Source organism: Cupressus sempervirens, chromosome 11 (assembly GCF_028749045.1).
Source record: "Cupressus sempervirens isolate cs-2001-9-10 chromosome 11, ASM2874904v1, whole genome shotgun sequence".
Lineage (NCBI taxonomy): Eukaryota > Viridiplantae > Streptophyta > Pinopsida > Cupressales > Cupressaceae > Cupressus > Cupressus sempervirens.
The window spans coordinates 731,066,362-731,088,677 of record NC_143128.1 but is presented as its reverse complement, the minus strand read 5'-3'; the positions used below and the strand labels follow the sequence as shown (position 1 = coordinate 731,088,677).

Sequence of the window (22,316 nt, the reverse complement as noted above, 5' to 3'; positions counted from 1 at the left end):
GTTTCTGGGCCAGTTGGGTGCAGTTCCTTGATCTTAGGGGGATTTCCTAATTTTTAGGAGGTTGTGATGGTTTCCAGATTTGAGGCTCCATGAGACCATTCCTTGTTTTCAGTTTCAGGAGGGTAGGGCGTGTTCCCCAGTTTCTAGGATCACCCCTAGTTTGTAGGGATGGGATTGCCAGTTGACCCATCTTGCCTGGTTTTAGTCACAGAAAGGTGACAGGGTTAGTTTCATGCTTGGTTAGTTGTTTTGGGCAATCACAGGCTATATGAGAAATATTTTAATATATTTACATATTTCCTAAGTTAGCTATTAAATATATTATAATAAGGCTATTTATATAGCCATTTCAGAGTAATAAGGGGATAATTGCCTCATTTGGTCAGGTATGTCTATGTGTTATAGCTTGTTGGAAAGGTTTCGAATTATTATAATCCATTTTCACTATCTGGAGACCTTTTGGCACCTTGAGTTATGATATTTGAATAAAGTAATGTTTTTCCTATAGCTGGACGCCTTTATTTGGGAAAATATTATTTTATTATAAAGTGCAAAGTATATTTCTCCTCTAGGGTTCGATTTGCATCTGGGAGGAGATGAGAGCTTAATTGTGGAGGATCTTTTGACATTTCAAGCTTATGATATTTGGAATTGCTCTAGGAGAGCAATTTTGTGGCTCGGGACAAAACCTTCAAGTCTGGATTGTTGGGATGCAAACCTCAACAAGTCCTTGGGTGATTGAATTATGAGATATTGAGAATAGTGAGATAAGAGGAGCAATTGATTTCTTCCTAGACAGCTTTGCATTTGTGGGAGACCCATTTTCAGCTGGGTGACCATTATTTACAGCTGAGGCGTCTGTATTTGAGGCAGGTCGGGTTGTGTTTGGGCATCATTCTACATTATTAGGGCATGTCATTGATTGGAAAGTGCATACAAGGGTTTGAGAACTGCAAAGTATGATCATTTGCAATTGTAAAATCCTTTCTCAATTGGCGTCAACTCCATTTGTGGACAGCAGCAATCAACATTGGCAATCTTTCTATTCGAATGCAGAAATCTGATTATTATGCTTGGTATAGTTTGAGGCATTTCTAGATTGTCAAGTATTTTCAATAATGAATGTTGTTTATTATATATAGTTCAGATTTGTTTGTTAGTTATCTTTTATTTTTGCATATATCTTAAAAAATCCAAAAACAATTGAAAAACCAGCAAGAAAACAAAAAAATTCTGAATTGAGCAAAGTCTTCCAGAGATGCCAAAAGCTAGCCAAAGACTCAAATAGTGAAATGAAAAACAATTTCCAAGACCTGCAGTAATAGGGATCTTTTAGTTGGAGCCACTCAACCTCAAGGTCTTTGCTTAAAACTTACTCTATTGTCATCATTTAGTCTCTTCGTCAATTGTTTCTTTCTCAACACTTCATCATTGAATTTGCATCTAAATTTGTTCTCCTTATAGGGGCAGGATTTTCAAGATTAGAGGAATAGTGATGGGTGAAATTCCTAGGATTAGAGGAATTCTGCCATCCTCTCATGCTCCCTTTTGTCTCAATTCCTTCACATCTTACTTTCATTTTTTGCCACTTATCAACTTAGGTTCGTATCTACATAGAGAAGGCTGATTTTCATAGAGGAGCATTTTGATTTTGAAGATTTATTATGGGTAGAATTCCTCTGATTAGAGGAATTCTAGCCAAATCTCATGTTCTTAGTTTTGCCTCCAAATAATTGCCTTTCTTACAACTTTATTGATTTTGGCATCAATTCTTGTTTCTCAACCCTAGTCATGTTGACTCCGTCAACATTGGGTTCATTTTGTTGGTGGAGTTTCAAGATGAGAGGAATTTTATGCGGTGAAATTCCTAAGATCAAAGGAATTCCGACATGATTTCACCATGCTCAAAATTCTCATTTCGCCCACAAAATCTCATCATTTCCCTTCCTTTGATGATCAATTTTACATCCTCACAACTTGACCACTTAACTTCTTGGAGAAAACTATATTTTTCTTTGGCAGAGATTCTTATAATAGAGGAGTGTTTATGGGTGGAATTCTTGGGCCGAGAGGAATTCCTCCATCTCCTACATGCCTTCAGAATTTCACCATTTTGATCCCTTGATCATCACTTTACTATCCTCATGGCTTAGGTGCTCAATTTACCTCATAGGTTGGGTTTTTACTTGGGCGGAGGTTTTGAAACACGAGGAAAAACATTGGGTGGAATTCATGTGTGAGAGGAATTCTTCCACCTTTAGCTCTCTTCATCCAGACTTAGTCAAATTTTTGGCTCAGAGGGTGAGAGGATTTATATAAATATAATTATAAGAAGTTTCCTTCTTGTACTTTATGTTATGTTTATATAAATGCTGTCAAGATGTTTGAGATAGATTTAAGCTCCCTTCAGCAGTGTTACCTCCCATAGCCTTTCTTGACTTTTTGGGGTCAAATTAAAGCTGGCATGAGGATTTTCTAATGATTATGATTCATTTCCTCCCAAATCACTTGGTTTGAACTCCACCTCCTTGACTAGCTTAGCCCAGCTTTTGCATATATCCCTAATAGTCTTGGCTTGACTTCCTAAATTGCTTAAGCTCACTCTTGAACTTGGAGACTTGAAAATGCTACCAACTAGAAGCACTTAAGACCACTATTCCTGCTGCTAAAGCAGAAAAAGTGGGATCCCCCTTTGCAATGGGATGCTGGTGTGAAAACCTCACTACACTACTCTCCTTGCTCTCACTCCTACTTATGATTTTCAAATCTCAAATAGAGCTGCAAGCTCTAAAATAATAATAATATTCTCACAATACCCTCCATATGTGCTGCAAAACTTGAAAAAGTCTAAAAGAAATATAGACAAAACAAATGAAAAACAGAAAACATACCTCTAATGAAGAAAATTTGTTCCCAAAACCTCCTCTTTTAACTGCCGTCCACTCCTCAAAAGCTGCTGCTGCTTCACCACTTCTTCTAAGCAAATGACAAAATGAACTCTTTTAGTCTCCTTTTAGCATTTTATCATATAAACAATGGTTTGGAATTTTTAATACATTTTCTTAGTCATGTGGGGCTGACCACATGTCTAGAAATTTTGTAAAAAAAATGTATCTTAAGTTTGCGCGCCACTTTTTGTGGCTGGTCTGTTGGGGATGGGAATTCGTCTTGGTGACAATAGAGAGATAGTGTGGCCATTCTTGGTATCGATTTTTGTACATGAGTTCCCTACGATTTTGACTTGCAGTTTCCAATACCATCCCCTTTTCCTAGCAATTCTGAAACTTCATGTGGGGTGAAAAAATGATGTCCCCCGTCCCTATACCATACCGGGGGATAGGAGTGGGTAAAAAAGGCTAAGGGATGCGTCCTCGTGGAGCATAGGTTTGAAGTGAACCTGGATTCAGGGCTCCAAGCAAATGAACCTGTAACATTAGAAGTGGGTATTGAAGCTCGAAGTTCCCTCTCATCAAAAAAAAGGATATAGATCTTCATTCACCATTGCTTATACTTTTCATTTTGTTGGAAGTTGCAGCCTTTGGACATATTAATATTCATACATATTGAGAGTGATTCCAAATTCAGTGAATTACATTTATGAATGCGTGGAAGTGAAATTTGAAATCTCACTTCAACTTAATTGCCATGTATAATGTATACGACTAAGTTGTCGGTACAGGTATGAGAGCCTAGTGTGTAGGCATGGCCAATTGTTTTTTGGGTTTGGATATGTGGGTTTGTGTATGTGTGTCTTTACACCCAAATTTTTTAAAGAAATATAGAGAATCATAAAACTAAATCGTTTGACAATATGATACTTTATCACTGATCAATGCCAAATGCCAAAGATAAATATTAAATACCAATTAACAGTTCAGAATTCAATAATAAGTCATATGCCTTATCGTTTTAGGAAGATTCAAATGAAAATTGTTGCAATTCCAAAATTAGCATTATCGGATTTCCACAATCCATTTGTAAAGTAAGTTGTTTTCTATATTCAATTGTGTGTTTTTTAGTTATTGTCTTCTATTTTCGATGCATATCATAAACAGGATTTTAAAAATTCATCATCAATTGCATTTGCAGCTGCTGCAAGTTCAACATCATTTGAAACCAAAACAGTGCCACTTGCAATTTTTATACAATTTTTATATGTTGTATTGTGATTGATTGAAGATTTAATAGGTGTGCACAACTTATCACACTCTAAAACAAATGGCTGATAATTGTCAAGGAATGTGGCATGGAATTCACAATTAAGATTTCTAGAATGATTGTCTTGAAATCTGTATGGCATAATTGAAAAATGTTCATTTATTATCATACACCACTCATTCCTAGAAGGCCACCCTTGAAGCTGATATATGGTTGAATTTGTAAAAGAAGCAAAGCATTAGTCTACACTTATCACAATTAATACCTAATAGAGTGACAATATATGAATTTACAAAGTTCTTAGAGCTGATAAGACATAATGAAGCATCAATTTTGATGTAAGAAATGAAAGAAAAGTATCAATTGAATTATATAGGCTTACACCATCCTATAGCCCTACAAGTAACCTTAAAAAGATAAAGTTTGGAATCTGGCCAATGATTTATTGCTACAATTAGAGCCAGGAACAAGTAAGAAAGTCTCATAATAAATCATATCTCACCATTGGAATAATCCTATAGTGCATCCATGCACACTGTTTGAAAAATGGTTTGAGTGAAAAAGTGTCCATTTCAAATAACCAGAATATTGTAAACTTCAAATGTCTGAAAGGAAAAGATAATTATAGTTTATAAAAATAAGCAAAAAGATTGTTTTACTAAAAGTATTTATGCATTTTTTGAATGAGCCTAGTGGGTACGCTTGAATGCGCACAGAGTGTGCCCTAGGTGCTTCAAGTGCATACCCACAACACACCCAATGTGCCCAATACACATCTTGTGCGCACCCACAATGTACCAAGGAGCATACATATAGCAGGGTGAACTCGATGTGGGTGTGGAGGTACATTTTTTGTACCCTGCAACTAAGGTATATGATGAATGATTATAGATTTATTAGCATTTTTGATTAAAGGAAAAGCAGGTGTTGAAGGGCCCCCAAAAACCATAACAATTAGATTTTGAGGGGGATCTGGAACCCCACCAACATGAATGGCTGTGATAAATAGAACATTATAAGAATGCAGTCTATAATCAGCAAAGAGACAATGACTTTACACCATAGATAACATAACACATCAGATGCTCCTACGAACCTAATTCAAGGCCAACACTTTACATCAAGGAAATAATCTCCTGAACAAGGAGATCCTTAGGGTTTTTGAAGTAATCCATAACCTTAACCCTGGGTTTTAACATGGATCCCAAAACCATCACTAGGGACAGCCTGAAAAGATTAATCTTCAAAAAACCAGCAGGCACAAAATGATCTTCATCACAACAGTCTCGCTCCTTCCCACATCTGTAGGAAAAGAGGCCACCTCAATAGGAACAATCATGATGAGCAAGCGTAAAGAAATGCCATCCTCTCGATGATACCCGCTTCCGTACTGCTAGCAGCTAGGAAGAAGCACATTGAGCAACAGATAACCTTTTCCAAAAAACATTTCTTCACCTCCATAGAAGAAACCTCCACCTCAGTAGGAGTCATAGGAGAGGAAGGGAAAAGCTTAACAGGCCACAACCCAATCACATAAGAACTAAGAAACCCCACCTTGATAAGGGACACTCCACCTCTAAAGGAATGTTGCACGGGTCCCACCAGGCAACCGCATGGCTAAAAAATCAAAACACAGCATTCCCTTAACCAAAAACAAAAACAAAAACAAGCCAAGCTGTGCCCTTGAAAACTGCCAGCAAACCCCAGGCTAAAAAGCAAAACAAAACCTATCTTCCAAAATGAAAGGGCTACTAAGAGCCATCACAACAAACAAGAAAGGATAAAAAATGACTTAGATGCAACCTGCAGAACCACCACAAAAACCAAACCACCAGAAGTCCACAATAGGGACTATGGAGCAGAAAAAGCCTGATAGATCAAAATCTCACAGCAACTTGGGAAAACGTACCCAAACTCTGAGACCCCTTTGCTACATATGAATATATTTGAATTTTCCCTAGATTTATCAATGTTCTCATATGAATATATTTGAATTTTCCGTGTATTTTAAAACCTCCCTATTTTTTATAGTGTAGTCCCCTAAAATGGCCAAAACAAATCTGTCCTATATACCAAGAGTCCTCACCTCCCTGTCCCAGAAACTTGGGTAACATAGATTAAAACCCTTCTTTTGTTTTTAAATCCACCTTATGGTATCGTCTAGAGCAATGATTCTCTGGAAATGAAGTCCTGAGCCCCATCCACAAAGATCTTAGAGGGAGTTGCTTTTGAACTCAGTCATCATTGTGATAAGTATCCATCCCATAACCTTAACTCAAATTAACAAACTAAATAACACAGACAATTGTGCACACACAATATATCTATTAATTTAAACTCCAGCTTTTAAAACTTAATCTGGTATCTCACTTTGTTAATATCCTCAGGTTATTTGTAATGAAGAAACTGGGATAAGCCGAGGATTTGCCTATGTAACAATGAGGAATGAGGAAGAGGCTTTTGAAGCAATTGATAAACTGCGGAACTATGTAAGTGGGATGATTTTTTTTTGAGATTGTTCATATCCTTGCTTTTCTTTTTAGATTTCTCTAAATGGGTTCTATTGTCATTGTCTTATTTTTATTTGCTTGTTATCTGGCTATGTAGGATTTAGGCGGCCGTGATATAATTGTAAACTTTCCACAAAGAGTACAATCCACGGGAAGTGGATACAGGATATATGTAGGCAACCTTGCCTGGTCAGTAAAGAGAGAATCTGTCAGAGTATTATTTAGTCAATATGGGAATGTATCAGGATTAAGACTTAATTATGATCGTCAAAATGGAGTGCCTCGTGTCTATGGTTTTGTATTTCTATCTGCTAGATCAGAAGTGGAAGCTGCTGTTGCTGCACTGAATGGAAAGGTAATAACTCTCGGTGGTTCTGTGCTACTAGACTTTTGTCAATTACCAGAAGAAAATAACTTGATTAAATTTTTGGTCTGACCTTGGAATGGTCATTCTCATATTACTTCTATAATCATTAAATAATTGGAAATGAATTCAACCCAACAGGGGAAGTGAAAGGCTTTTAAATACCTACATTACAACATCAGCAACATGCTGATGCAATAATAGATTCATAATGTAAACTTGGCCTCAAACCATCAGCACCTGGCTTCAATACCAAACGTTTTTCTTCTTGTTGATTTTTGGGTTTTGATTGTGTTTGTTTTTAAGCATCAACATTTTGGATCATACTTTGTGATCCATCTCCAGGATGTTAGATTCATTTTTCAGATTTCTACTCTCTGAGTTCTCTAACATCCTGATTATGGACGGTAGAGTGTGATCCGAAATGTTGATGCAAAAATAAAACACAATCAAATCCACAAAAGCAACAAGAAGCACTATGGATTGTGGAAACTGGTACTTTGATCAATAAATTATCCATATTAAGTTGTTTTGTGGCCTAATGTTAATTGGATTCCATTATTGGGGTGATTGTTTCACTTTTTTCCGCATTTTATGCCTGTACAAGTTTTAACACTGACAGTTTTTCATTACCAGTTCAATTGAATCAAGTTCATTTGGTGTGTTTTGTTTAGGAATTTCATGGACGGAAAATGGTAGTAAGAGAAGCCAAACCATACAATAAGGTATGCTTGTGCATGTTGATTCCTGGAAACTATTAATTTTTAATCAGATAAAGCTTTTGTAAAGTTTCATATGTAACTAGGATTGATACCAGAAGGTACACACAATTTCTCCTTTGGTCTATGTGATTGCAGTACATGTATTAGGGCTGTACAACTACTATCAAAGGAAGCTCTAGTGTGCATCCTTCTCCCTCTGTATTTACTGGCTCTATATTTTTCTCGTGGTGTCTTTCTTCGTATGCTTGCATAATCTGCTGTAGCCCGAGTTCTAGCAAGTCCTTGCTACATAAAAACAGTCTTTACATGCAAACAGGGTGATAGAATTGTTCTTTACTATTATTGCTTTCTATTAGTTGTCTGGTAGGCCACATACCTTAATGACACTTGTATTTTAAGAGGGAGGGCTTGTTTAGGATTATTGGTACTGCTTGTTTAGAATATTATTTGATTTTCGAGCACAGATAGTATTATTTAGTGATAAGTACTTGTTGATTGTAAATGCACTTATTATTTAGGCTTGGTGCCTTTATTTTATTTCACTTATAGGCTTATAGTCAAGTATACCAAAGGAAATTTGTTTGAACTTTGAAGTGTTTGCTAAACTGATTAATGACAGGCTAGTTCTGCTAGTATTTAATAGCAATGCAGGATTACTTTATTGAAATACATGTGTGAAAGGTAATATCAGTAAAATGCTCAAAATTTTGGAGTATGTAACCAGTGTCCATTGATATATCATTGAGATTAGCTTTCTAAGAGAATTCTTGTGGATATTTTCTAGAAGCACACTGTTTTGCACATTTAGTTGACCACATCTTATATTGACCACATCTTATGTCACAAACATTTAAGGTCAAATGAACATCCAACTGGCTATAGTTTGACTCTTACAGGTTTCTTATCCTCTCAATAATTTTAATTATAACAAATCGTTCAAGGTTGAAGTCTTTGTGGTGTTATGGATATGCCAAACTTCTTAAAGAATCATCTTTCTTTCTTTTGGGAAGTCTTTTATTTTTATTATTTATTAGATGTACAATGTCATTGTGGGTTTCAGTACATTAGTCAAAAGATATAAAACTTGGATATTGTTTAAACAGAATATTATTCTGTTATTCTTCGAAATATTGTTTATCAACATTTTTTATACCTTGTAGTGGTCATTTTGGAAGTACAAGTCATTTAATTAATAAATACAAGGTCTGAAGGACCAAAACAATTGGTATTCTACCAGCCAGGGTGTTTGATTTAAATTATAATACATCATCAAATGATCCTAAGACAAAAAGTTATGATAAGTGATGATCTTCTTGTAGTTCTTCACCATCATGATTTTCCAAATGCTTATTGTAGCTTGCTATCCTTTTTATTTCTTTGATGAATCCAATTGCCACCTTAATTATCTTTTCAACACCTTCCTTTTGTGATGAAATGCATGAAAATTCATGTTCCTCTTGATTTTCTTTGTCATTAAGCTCGACCACTTCCTTTGATGCTTCCTCGTATCACCCCGTTTGGAACCTGACTAGGTTGACGATATCTAGACAAGTCAGACAAGTAGATTTTGAATGAGCCATGTTGTGTAAATAACACCAACAATGACACCATGTACCTTCATATATGTTTCTTGTGAAAAATCAACTATTGCAGTCACTGATTATTAATCTCCTATCGTAAATGATTATTAAACTGCTGAAAACAAATTTCCAGCTAATATTGAAAAATAACACAACTGCAACTTCACTTATATAATATGGAAAGAAATGAACAACACAATGAACACAATATTTTCGAACAAATTGTCCCTGGAAAAACCCCCAAGGGAAAACCAGTTCTACAGATGAGGAATTATATTAAACTTAGCAAATCAAGAGATACAAAAATTCCTTGCCTCTCACTGGCAGAACTCCGACAACCTCCTAATTTCTCCCACTGATATTCCCCACTGCTATCCCCACACTAAAACTGCGCCCTTGCTAACACTGCAAGACAATTTGCTATCACTGCAAAATGCTTCTCCAAAACTTGTATCTCCAAATGACCCAATGACCCCTTTTTATACTACCCTATTGGAAAAACCAGCGACCGAGATTAAATCAAACCAACGGCTGAGATTAAAACAACTCGACAGCCAAAATAGAATTGGTTGCAAGGTGTCCAAAAGGGAATCACTAAAATTAGTAAATAATTATCCTTGCAATAACCATTTACTAATTCTTGGCAAGTGGACAAACAGTTGTCCAAACTACCCATAACTAATGCTGCTATACATAGATAAGGACGAACAGCTGTCCAACTAACAATAATTAACACTCTCTCTTAGCGAGGAAGCTGTTCTGCAGGACACCTAACTTATCTCTGAAGAAGATAAATTTTGCCTTCCCCAATGCCTTAGTCAGAATGTCTGCTACCTGCTCCTCTCTAGGTATGTACTGTAGCTGAACAACTCCCCTTTGTACACAATCTCTGATGAAGTGATATCTGATATCTATATGTTTAGACCTATCATGAAACACTGGATTCTCAGACAACTTGATGCAACTCTGATTGTCACAATGTATCATAGTAGTCTCAACCTTCTAACCAAACAAGGCTACTAACAACTTCCGAAGCCATATAGCTTCACATGTCGCCATGCTAGCTGCTATGTATTTTGCTTCTGCTGAACTTAGAGCTACAGACTTCTGCTTTCTGTTGAACCAAGATACAACTCCTGATCCCAAGCTGAAACAACACCTTGAAGTGCTCCTTTTGTCTGTTGTACTTCCTGCCCAATCTGCGTCAGTATAGCCTATCAACCTGATACCTTCACCTCTAACATATCTGATCCCATACTCGACTGTACCACGCAAAAAACGTAGCACATGCTTAGCCGCTATCCAATGCATTCTCTTTGGTTCAACCATGAACTGATTAAGAGAGTTTACTGCAAATGCTATATCTGGTCTAGTGTTGACCAAATACATAAGCGAACCAATCAACTGTCTATATAAAGTGGGATCTACATCTTTCTCCTTAGTTGTATCTACCTTCCTCCAATTCGTGATCATGGGTGTAGACATGGCTTTGCAATCCTCCATCCCAAATTTTTTCAAGATTTCAATGCAATATTTCCCTTGACCAAGGAAAATCTCCCCATCTGTCTGCCACACTTCCATGCCTAGAAAGTAGTGCATAAGTCCTAAATCCTTCATCTCGAACTCTTCTGCAAGGTTCCTCTTGCAATCCACTATGAGCCCTAGTGAACTTGTAAGAAATAGGTCGTCCACATAAAGAACAAGAATGAGAATCTCACCCCCAACCATCAAGTAGTAGAGGTTAGCATCTACTTCACTCTTCACAAAGCCCATTTTCTGCAAGTATGTATCAATGCGCTCATAACACGCTCTAGGAGCCTGCTTGAGTCCGTACAATGCTTTTTTCAATCTGCACACGTGGGTCTCTTTGCTGTGTGCTACAAAGCCTTCTGGTTGTTCTATGTATACCTCCTCCTTCAACTCACCATTAAGGAATGTTGTCTTGACATCCATTTGATGGATTTGCCATCCCATCTATGCTGCAAGTGAGATTACAGCTCGTATAGAAGTATACCTGGCAACTGGAGCAAATGTCTCCTCATAGTCTATTCCCTCCTTCTAAGAGAACCCCTTTGCCACGAACCTCGCCTTGTATTTCTCGATGCTACCATCTGCACCGTGCTTTATCTTATAGATCCAACATGATCCAACTACAACCCTATTTGTTGGTCTAGGTATTACCTCCCACACATCATTCTGCATTATTGAAGAATATTCCTCAACCATAGCATCTCGCCATACCTGATGTTCTGTAGCTTCCTGATAGCTAGAAGGCTCACTTTCTACCAACTGACTAACTAATGCCACATAGTCATTGAACTTGGCTGGTTGTCTTCGCTGTCTAGTACTCTTCCTAGGAGCTCCCACAAACTCTTGAGTATCCCTTTGTGTATCTGGAACCACATGGTTCCCGCTGCCAACTGTAGAAGATGAAATGTCAACCTCTAAGTCTTCTAGATGCATTTCCTGTTGCACCTGTTGCTCCATACTCTGTGAATCTTCACTAATTGAGTCTACACTCGTATTGGTAATTGTACTTGAGCTTTGTTGCTCTTGACTTGGTCTTGGAGCTTCTGTTGGCTGCTCACTCTGATCATCTGCTGGCAAATCTCTGGATCTCCTGAATGCCTTGTCCTCCATGAACTTGACATCCCGTTTGACAATAATTCTTTGTCTCCGGAATGAAAATCCTGTATGCCTTTGAGGTCTCACTGTACCCAACAAAGTACCCCCTCTCTGCAGTTTGATCTAACTTTGTACGTGTATCTCCAGGAATATGGCAATATGCCAAACTCCCGAATATCCTGAAGTGACTAACATCTGGCTTCTTCCCTGTGAAAGCCTCCTCTGGTGTCATCTTCCCTAGCACCTTGTGTGGAACTCTATTCTGAATGTAGACTGCTGTATTACACGCCTCTGCCCATAAGTAACGGGGCATGTCCTGGTCATGTAGCATAGCTCTTGTTGCCTCCGATATAGAACGGTTCTTCCTCTTAGCAACTCCATTCTGCTGTGGATTGTAAGCAATAGTCCATTCTCTCTTGATTCCTTCTCTGGTGCAGAACTCCTGGAAGACATTTCCTTTGTACTCGCCTCCATTGTCTGACCGAAGAACCTTTATCTTCTTTCCTGTCGAGTTCTCCACAAGAGCCTTGAACTCTTGGAATCGACTGAAAACCTCATACTTAGTCTTCAAGAAGTATATCCAAGTCTTTTTAGAGAAATCATCAATAAAAGTAACATAGTACTCATATCCTCTGAGAGATTTCGTTGACATCGGTCCACAAACATCTGAATGTACTAGATCAAGAACACCCTTGGATCTGGTGTCACTCCTTGGAAAAGATGCTTTCGCAAACTTCCCCAACACACATCCCTTACATACATCGTCATGCTCTGTGCTCACCTCTGGAACACCTGTCACCGTCTCATGAAGCAATCTAAGTGCTCCATGATGAATATGGCCCATCCTCCTATGCCATAGCTCTCCAAGATCTCTAGGATTACTATTGCTCATAAGTGCCTTAGGAGTATCAAACTGCAATCTATAAAGGCGACCACTCTTAACTCCAATAGTTATGGGTGATTTCCAATCCTTGTGCTTAATCAACCCATTTGTCCCTCTAAAGAGTACATTATACCCCCTATCCTGAAGAACAGATACAGAAATCAAATTCATACCTAAGCTTGGCACATATAACACATCATGAAGTGGGATTATCTTTCCATTCTCCCTCTGAAACTGAACAATCCCTTTCCCAACAGGGTTGAGTTTGGACAAGTTTCCCATAGAAATCTGGATGTTGGTGTCCTCCTCCTTGTAACTGGAGAAGTACTCTCTAACTCCTGTCATATGAAATGACGCCCCACTATCTATATACCAAACACACTGTGAGGTTGAGCTAACCATACAAGCTATGAGTGCAAACTCATCTTCTATTCTACTGGAGAGTTCTTCCACACTTGCTGAAGCTGCCACCTGCTTCTTACCCTTCTTCCTCTCTGGGCAATCACTGACATAGTGGCCAAACTCATGACATCCAAAGCACTTGACCTTAGAAAGGTCCTTCTTCTTCTCACTTTGTGAATTTGATCCTTTGCTAGATCCCTTCTTTGCTTTCGCTTTACTCGCTAGGGCAATGTTCTCTTGTTCCACCTCATTTTTCTGACTCTTGTTGGCCCCATTGACAAGACTTAGTCTAAACTCTTCCTGAGTGAAATCAGTCCATAGTCGATCCCAACTCGGTAAAGTATCTCGTCCACTGACAACTTGAACAAAGACACTCCATTGTTTAGTAAACCCATTTAGGGCTATTCTCACTAGCTCGTCATCACTAGGGCTATCTCCAACAGCTGCTAACTCATCCTTGACAAGTCTGAGCCTGGTGAAGTAACTTGTGACGTCTTCTCCCTGATTCATCCAGGTATTCTTTAGTTTCTCTCTGAGAATCAACTTCCTATTGGTGGTAGCATTCTGGTACATATTCAAAATGGCATCCCACATCTTCTTCTCTGTATCTAGCTCTGAGATATGTGGAACAATATGATCCTTGACACCATCAAGGATTATCCTCCTCGCCTTGGCATCGTCCTTCCTATATGTTGCAAGCTGTGTTGCATCTGTTGTTACAGGTACAACACTGGTAGCATAATCCTTGATACCATTCTCTTCAAACAATAAAGAAATTCTAGCCTTCCAGATACCAAAATTTGAGGCACCATCCAATCTATCCTGATCTCTCAAACCAGCTGAAGCCATCTCAAGGGTTTAAAGCAATAATAAATCTAAAGAGATCAAAATTTCTTTCCTAGGGCAAAACTCTTCTACCCTTAACAATGCTCTGATACCATGTGAAAAATCAACTATTGCAGTCACTGATTATTAATCTCCTATCATAAACGATTATTAAACTGCTGAAAACAAATTTCCAGCTAATATTGAAAAATAACACAATTGCAACTTCACTTATGTAATATGGAAAGAAATGAACAACACAATGAACACAATATTTTCAGACAAATTGTCCTTGGAAAAACCCCTAAGGGAAAACCGGTTCTACAGATGAGGAATTATATTAAACTTCAGCAAATCAAGAGATACAAAAATTCCTTGCCTCTCACTGGCAGAACTCCGACAACTTCCTAATTTCTCCCACTGATATTCCCCATTGCTATCCCCACACTAACACTGCGCCCTTGCTAACACTGCAAGACAATTTGCTATCACTACAAAATGCTTCTCCAAAACTTGTATCTCCAAATGACCCAATGACCCCTTTTTATACTACCCTATTGGAAAAACCAATGACCGAGATTAAATCAAACCAACGGCTGAGATTAAGACAACTCGACAACCAATAATAGAATTGGTTGCAAGGTGTCCAAAAGGGAATCACTAAAATTAGTAAATAATTATCCTTGCAATAACCATTTACTAATTCTTGGCAAGTGGACAAACAGCTGTCCAAACTACCCATAACTAATGCTGCTATACATAGATAAGGACGAACAGTTGTCCAAGCTACCCATAAATACTATTGCTATTTCCGGGTCAAAAATAACAGCTGTCCAACTAACAATAATTAACATTTCTTTCCAAACTTTCTGCCTTCTTGATCTTTTCCTCGTATGCATGAAATTTTGATCTTGATCTCACAAGTACTATTGGTTTACATACATCTGAAAAATAAATTCTTCATTGCAATGCTAACTCCACCCTTAAAAGAACTACCAAACAAAACTTCTCCTCATGGTCAGTGGTGCCATGTATTCTACATTGTCCTAAAGATGTAAGTTGAGACAATTCTTGGAATGTATTGATCGATCAAATCATAACAAATTGGAAGGCCATCAACTTGACAATCAAAAGAATACTGCCTATCCATTGAGAAACCTGTTTTTTTTTTTTTTTAGAATTTTGATTTTATATTTTTTTTGTTTTCGCCTTTTGGATTTTTCAAATTTAAGAGAGATCTTCTATCTAAAATATAACTTTGAAAAGTCATTCTTGTTGATATCCTCACGAATGAACTTTGCTCAGACCCTCTTAGCACCATTTTCTATGGATGTGAGTTCTATGCCACTGCAACATGCAAAATTGAATACTTAATGTTATGAACGAAATACCAAATCTTCAACCTTCTCTTGAATAAAGACGCTTTATATGCTAAAGATTGCAAAGGAAAATCATTAAGGGAACTCCAAGGTTCCTTCAAATGGTGGAGACTCATCCAATTGTAATGACGTAACATGTTGGTTATCACAAAAGAACTTACGCTATTCATTCAAAAGATGTCAACTTGATTCTAACTTCTTTTAACTAAATAAACTACAAAGGGTAAATGTTGAGAAAACTAATCTAACTCTAAGAATATAAATGGGTTGAGCCTCTAACCAATCCTTGCTTCGCAGCTTCGCAATGACAACTAGGCATAGGAGGGCTATCTTCTAAGAACGCAGGGATGGTTTTCACATTGCCAATGCTCATTCAAATACCTTATGAAGGCACAATCTAAATGAAAATTTCTGATAGAAGTTAAACACTTGCAATTTAGGCCTAGACTAACCTTACACCGTTAATTACAAATATACAATTAGCAAGTACCAAAAGGTATGCACACTAGCTAAACTTAGAACTATTAATCACTATTCAACAATATCCTCCATCCATCTATATCTACTTTTCTCAATATGAAATGAAATCTAATCTAAATGAGGAAGTGAAGAAGCCATTTGATAGTCCAAACGTCACAAGCATTCACCTTGAAAACCAACAATGAAAGAAGGAATAGTTTTGGTAGTTTTATGACAACAATTTCCCCAAGTCTCCCCCTTAGCTATTCTAATCTAATTCTTATCTCATATCTAATCTCTAATCTCATGCATTACGAATGAGGAGGCCTTGGCTTTTATAGTTCAATCGCAATGAAGGACCAATATCAATTCAAGATCAAGGGCCAAGATTTATCCACCAAAGCCCCAATCCACCTAATAGCTACAAGCATTAAATGCTAGACAATTACAACTAAATACCACCTTGTGGGCTAGTTAGAAAATTACATCACTTTCATGGGCCAATAAGAAAATAGATTAGGTAGAAGCTTGCAAGAGAATACATCTATCAATGGGCCAATGATAAAATGCCACATGGGCTCATAACAAATCTGCCCCTCCATTAGGACACTTGGCATGTTTTGATTGGTTGAAGAAATAGGCCGCACTTCAACATGCTCATGTCATAGACTTGATAAATACTCTTAGTCCTCTTCATAAATTCCTACTCTTGGAAATCTTCCCATTGCCTTGGCTTGTTTTTGCATTCTTGACCTCTTCTTGATGTATAGTCCTCGATCTTGGGTTTGTAGGCTTCTTGTTTGTACTTGACCCTCAAACATTCACCTTTAGTAGCTCCCTTCCATTTCTTATCTAAAAAGATAAACCACCACTTGTAAATAATCGTGGAAATTTACACAATAATACCAACATATCAAGCTAGCTAGACTTAGAAAATCGACACAAACTTGTATCTTTTAGTTCATCTCTTGAAATGAGAGGAAACTAATGGATATGAAATAAAATCTGCAATTCAATTTTCTAATCCTAGGTTCCCTAATTTCCAATAACAAAATTTGATTGGTTAGTGCAAAATTGGAATCTCATCTCTCATCTTCAAATTAATTTACAAACATAGTAATCATCACCATTTATGACATCGTTATTTTCCTTGTTTAAGATTTGACTTCTTGACTAAATCTTTGAATTGGTCCCCCTCTGGTTGAAATTGTGTATATTTGCAAAATTGAGAACCTTGGAATAATTCATTTAAATTACGACCCTTTACAACTACAAGCTGATTGGAAAATATTTAATCCATTGCCTTTTATGATTAATTTTTCCATTAATTTCAATTTCCCATTTGTTAAAATCAATGCCACTTGTATAAATTTGATGCCACAATGGATGAATCAATTAATTCAACTTTAAAATTGATCCATATTTTGCAAAATCAAGGTACATTTAATCTCATCTCAATTTAAAATCCATTTTCATTTTGCAAAATTGAAGCAAATTTGGTTTCTTCTCAATTTAAAATTGATCTTCATATTTCAAAATAAAAGTAAATTGGGGTGTCTTCGTTTCAAATCTATTTCCATCCTTGTAAAATTGATGCAACTTGGGTCTTACCTCAATTTGAAATTAATATTCATCCCAATTAATGCCATTAAACTTGATCTCCGCTTGTTTAGTATTATTAAATATTTAATCCAAAGCTCAATGCAAGGTTTAACTATATTAAATGATTACCTTCTAGCAAATTTGAATTCAATCTCCTTGCAAAAATTGATCTCTTCAGTTAATTACATTTTTCTCTCTTCATGTAATTCACATTGTTGGCATTTGATTGTAACCCTATTTACAAAGTTGATTCTTTAGTTAACTTCGCAATTTCGAAACATGTTGGTAAAACTCGTGGCTAGCTAAGTTGAAATCAATGTTTAAAGGAGTGGAAACTGTCACTTAGGAAAAACCATTAATAACTAATTGCTAAGTTGTCGATTTGGGTTTGGGGACGAATTCAGGTTTGGGGACGGATTCAGGTTTGAGTTTGGGTTCATGGGTTTGAGCAATTTTTTTTGCCCTTTTGGGTTTGTGGGTGGGTTTGTGAGTATATATATATATATATATATATATACAAAAAAAAAGAAGAGAAGTGTGCATAATTACAAAACTAAGTCACTTCATAGTATGAACATATGTTGCTTGATCATTGATTAATGCCAAATGTCAAAGATAAACATTAAATACTCGCTCATTAATCTATGTTCACGACTGTAAAGAAAATCATACATTGAATTACTAAATTGCAAAATGAGATTTTGAAACATAGACTAAGTTCATTAGATAATAAACTTTGAAACATAATGATAAGTGACAAATGTTCAATAATTTATCAATGATCAATGATCATAGTATCAAATGCCCTTCAAGGGTCAAATGGGTCATAAAAAAATGAGGGATCAATGGCTTCATCCCTGGATGCAACTATATCTAAATCCACATCATAGGAACCCAAGCCGGCTCCACTAGCCCCAGAAGCTACTATATCCTCCTCTTCAACATCTAGCAAGGTAATTCTAGCTAGATCCTAGGCGGTCATATCCAAGTCAGTAGACTCGGGTAATACATCCCACAACTTCTCTAGCCCCTTCTTGTATTTTGGATCCTTGCATGATAGGAGGTGCAAGTTGTTGTGAATATATACAAGTCCTCTGCTTTTTTGGAACCCAATCGATTACTCTTCACTGAGTGGATAAAGGAGTATGTTTTTCAATTCTGCTTAGTAGTAAAAGAGCTTGCAACCTAGAGAGACAGCCAACAAAATTTTAAAAATTAGAAATTGTAAATTGTAATGCAATAGGAATTTAAGAGTGCTAATTCTACAAGCTAAGTGGCCATAAAAAAAGCAAAACAAAACTTGAAAACTTGCTTGTGACAGGATCTTAATGGCAAGAGGTTGGAGGTACATATAATTTTGCCTATGTCAGTACCACCATCCAATGGCATCCATTTTACTTTGAACATTGATTGCATTAGGGTCTACATTTTTTCTTGAGACAAACTTTGCAAACTCTCTCCTAACATTCGATGCCACCTTATGAGTGCTAAAGAGCTTGCTCAATGCCTTTGTATACCCACTAGCAACCCCAGGATCTCTGTATGGTGACACTCTACTAGGAATAGAAATTATCTCACCGCCATAATACCTGGGAGAAAGTGCATATGCTAGGAGGCGTAAAGGTGTAGTCATATTGTTCCAACTATGTAGAACAATTGTATCTACCTTTTTGTACAAGGTGTCTTCAAGATTCTACTCTCTCCTATGAATGATCTGGGATGTCAAATGATGTTCATGTAAGTTATCTTGATGTAGTGTTAATTAAAATTAAAAATCAAAATCTCTCAATACACAAGTATAAACATTTGTATAAAATTTTTAACTTACCATTTTCACTCTCTCCAGCATGGAGTCCATGGCATCATATATGCCCCCCAAACAAGGCTCATTAGTTTCGACAAACCGAAGCATAGACATGATGGGCCTAGTGAATTCTAATACATAATCCACCCTACCCCACCAATCATCATCCAAGATTATAGCCTTTACCCTTGTTGTATTAGATTGCTTCCATACACTCCACTGGTTGCTAATAACCATTTGGGACAATGCATCTTTCACCCTCACAAGTTGTCTAAGGACGATTGTTTGTGAAGCAAACCTTGTTTGAGCAACTTATTACCATGTTAATTGTAAGTTAATAACACATTTCAAAAATGTAAACAATACAAAAAACATTTTATTCAATCATGTAAAGTATGACACAAAATGATAAATGACACTAAATAAAGTAAAAAATTTACCTTCAATTATTCCAAGTGAGAGAAAGTTCTGAAAATTTCTTGTGACATATGGTGGTTTGTCACAAACATTTGGATCTCCTCACCCTCCTCATACACTTTTTTCATCCATTCAATTTTCTCGCCAATTGCTTTCATCACCAAGTTCAAGGAGTGTGTTGGTTCCCAAAACTGCTGATTGAAAATCCAAGAGCCTGCCACTTCCTCGATAGGATTCCACAATCAATTCTGGCCAGTGAACGAGAATCACTTTGATTCCCCTGCACTTTATGCTACGCTACACCTAGGCAGGTAGACCTTCACCTGAAACGTCGATTGCTTAGTTCAAGGCTTTTCTATAGCGAATATAAGCTTTGTGATTCTTCAGTTGCCAAGGTCCTCAAACTCAATCAAAATGAAACTGAATGCTAAGTGTTTGGATTAAGTGAATTGTATAAGGTTTTAACAAAGGATTTGAGGTTTGTAAGAAGGAAGTTATAGATTTCATGACTTCAAATATAAATCCAATACTTCAATGATAAAAAGACCAGTGCTTTAGCTTATTCGAGCAACAGAGTCAACTACAATGAAGATTGTAACTTACAACTCTATAATGTTCCATGCACATAAATTATAAACAATTCAATAATCAAGATGCAACGGATCAAATATATATACACAATTCTGAACTTGTCCAAATTGCACTTTAACTCTTAAGGTCGGGGAGACAGGTTGGACACAGATTCAGAAACAATAAAATATTTTACAATATTTGCAATGATCAAGTTAAAAATGCCATAGATGACCTCGCTCACTTATGTGACATAAATTGCTTACAAAATGATTATAAAGGACGAATCAACGGAAGTTTAAATCTCCATGTCTTCAATATAAACAAAAAGCATAAAAGACTTTTATTTATTCATTAAAATATAATAAATAAATTTATTTTACAAAGTCATAGTTAAGCTCCTTATTCCTCCTTATATAAATATATCTTTTATAAATGTTTCTCAATGTAGAATATGTCTTGTTGTTTTTATAAAACTTCTTCTATTTATATCTTTTTACTTAAGGAAGTGACTTTTCTAAAAAATCACCTTCTTTGAATTAATAATAATTAGACCTTTCTAGATATTAAACAAGTATTATTAGTTCCTGCCTTTGGCAGGAAAGTATTGGAATCATTCAATTCAATTGACCAATCAACTCATAGGATTTAAAAGATTAAAAGAAACTCAAATATTTACATCTTTTTCTATTTTTTCATTATTCTCTAAATCACATTTTTCATTCATTCTGTTGGACTATACTATTTTTGATAGGGGGAAAATTCAATTTTCTCCAACAAAAATACAAATATTTTCTAACAAGTCTATCATGCATTGATTACAATTTTATCTTTTCCACATTTGTGACAAGTGGATTAACTTTTCAAATTTTACATTGATGTTTATTTTTGTCATTTGTAAGAAAATACAAATATTTTCTAACAAGTCTATCATGCACTAATAAATGCATTAGTTACAACTTTACCTTTTCCACATTTGTGACAAGTGGATTAACTTTTCAAAAAAATAATCATTTTTATCTTCCACCTCACAAATGAATGTCTAATCAGTATTAATTATCACTATCTATTTTGATAAATACAGAGTTAAATGTTTTATATTTCTTATTTTAAAAATATTTATTAGTTTTACATTTATGTTTATTTTTGTCATTTGTAAAATGTTATTTCTTTACGTTTACACTATATTTTACTAGCTACTATTTTACAATCTTATTCTAATTTTTTTTAATACCATTTTACAAATTTAAAACTAATACTACCCATCAAACTAATTAGATATTTTGGTAGTTTGAATTAAGTAATCAACAATTTATTTTTTAAATCAAATATTTCAACTTATAACTGAATTGGTAGAAATGACTAATTCATTCATATAATATAATTTCTATTGTTATTTATATATTTTTTAAAATAATATAATTATTAATATTTTTAAAATTCTCTTCAACTCTCTCTATCATTCTACTTTACTTGTCCATATAATAACATATCATTCTCTCTTTAGCTCTCTCTCTTCATATCCTTCCTTTCTACCTATAAATCTCCATTTTCCTTCAATTCCAATTATTGGCAGGAACTTTGACGCATTGCGACTCTTGTTCTTAATTGCACTCTTTTGTTTTGGTATGATACTTCATATTTTCCAAATTGATGTCTTAATCGGGCTTCTTATTTTATGCCACCCAGCAACCAGGAACATCATGTATCGATGGAAATAAAGAACTGTATCACAAATTTCTACTGCGGAAACTTGATCCTGATATCTGTTCACATTGACGTGGGATACAAATCGATGGTAGTCATTAGTGGCAAGTTGTTTCAGTCTATTCATGTCTTCAATGTGTGAGACCAGGAGATGGAATTCATGAACACGGCAAAGCACAGGCATCACTGCTTGAACATATGCGAACTCCCGTCTATGTTTGTTGTATCTGATGGTTTAGTGGATACATGCATCGGGTTCCTTCCTTGCTAATGGATTAATGATTATTGCTTTACATATATCACTGATCA

At 36.0% G+C, this 22,316-nt stretch overlaps 1 protein-coding gene across 6 annotated transcripts in view; it reads left to right on the top strand.

Annotated features, from left to right (window-relative positions):
• Window positions 1-22,316, top strand: part of LOC149531710 (polyadenylate-binding protein, cytoplasmic and nuclear-like) — a 116,940-nt gene that overhangs the window by 24,454 nt on the left and 70,170 nt on the right. For all 6 annotated transcript variants that reach the window (XR_016358668.1, XR_016358667.1, XR_016358669.1 and 3 more), the window contains exons 2-4: window positions 6,546-6,647; window positions 6,766-7,023; window positions 7,707-7,757. Coding sequence is in view for 3 of the 6 variants with exons in the window: in XM_089809708.1 (XP_089665834.1) it covers window positions 6,546-6,647; window positions 6,766-7,023; window positions 7,707-7,757 (411 nt within the window). In the remaining 3 variants the exon portion in view is untranslated. The remainder of the gene's footprint in view (window positions 1-6,545; window positions 6,648-6,765; window positions 7,024-7,706; window positions 7,758-22,316) is intronic.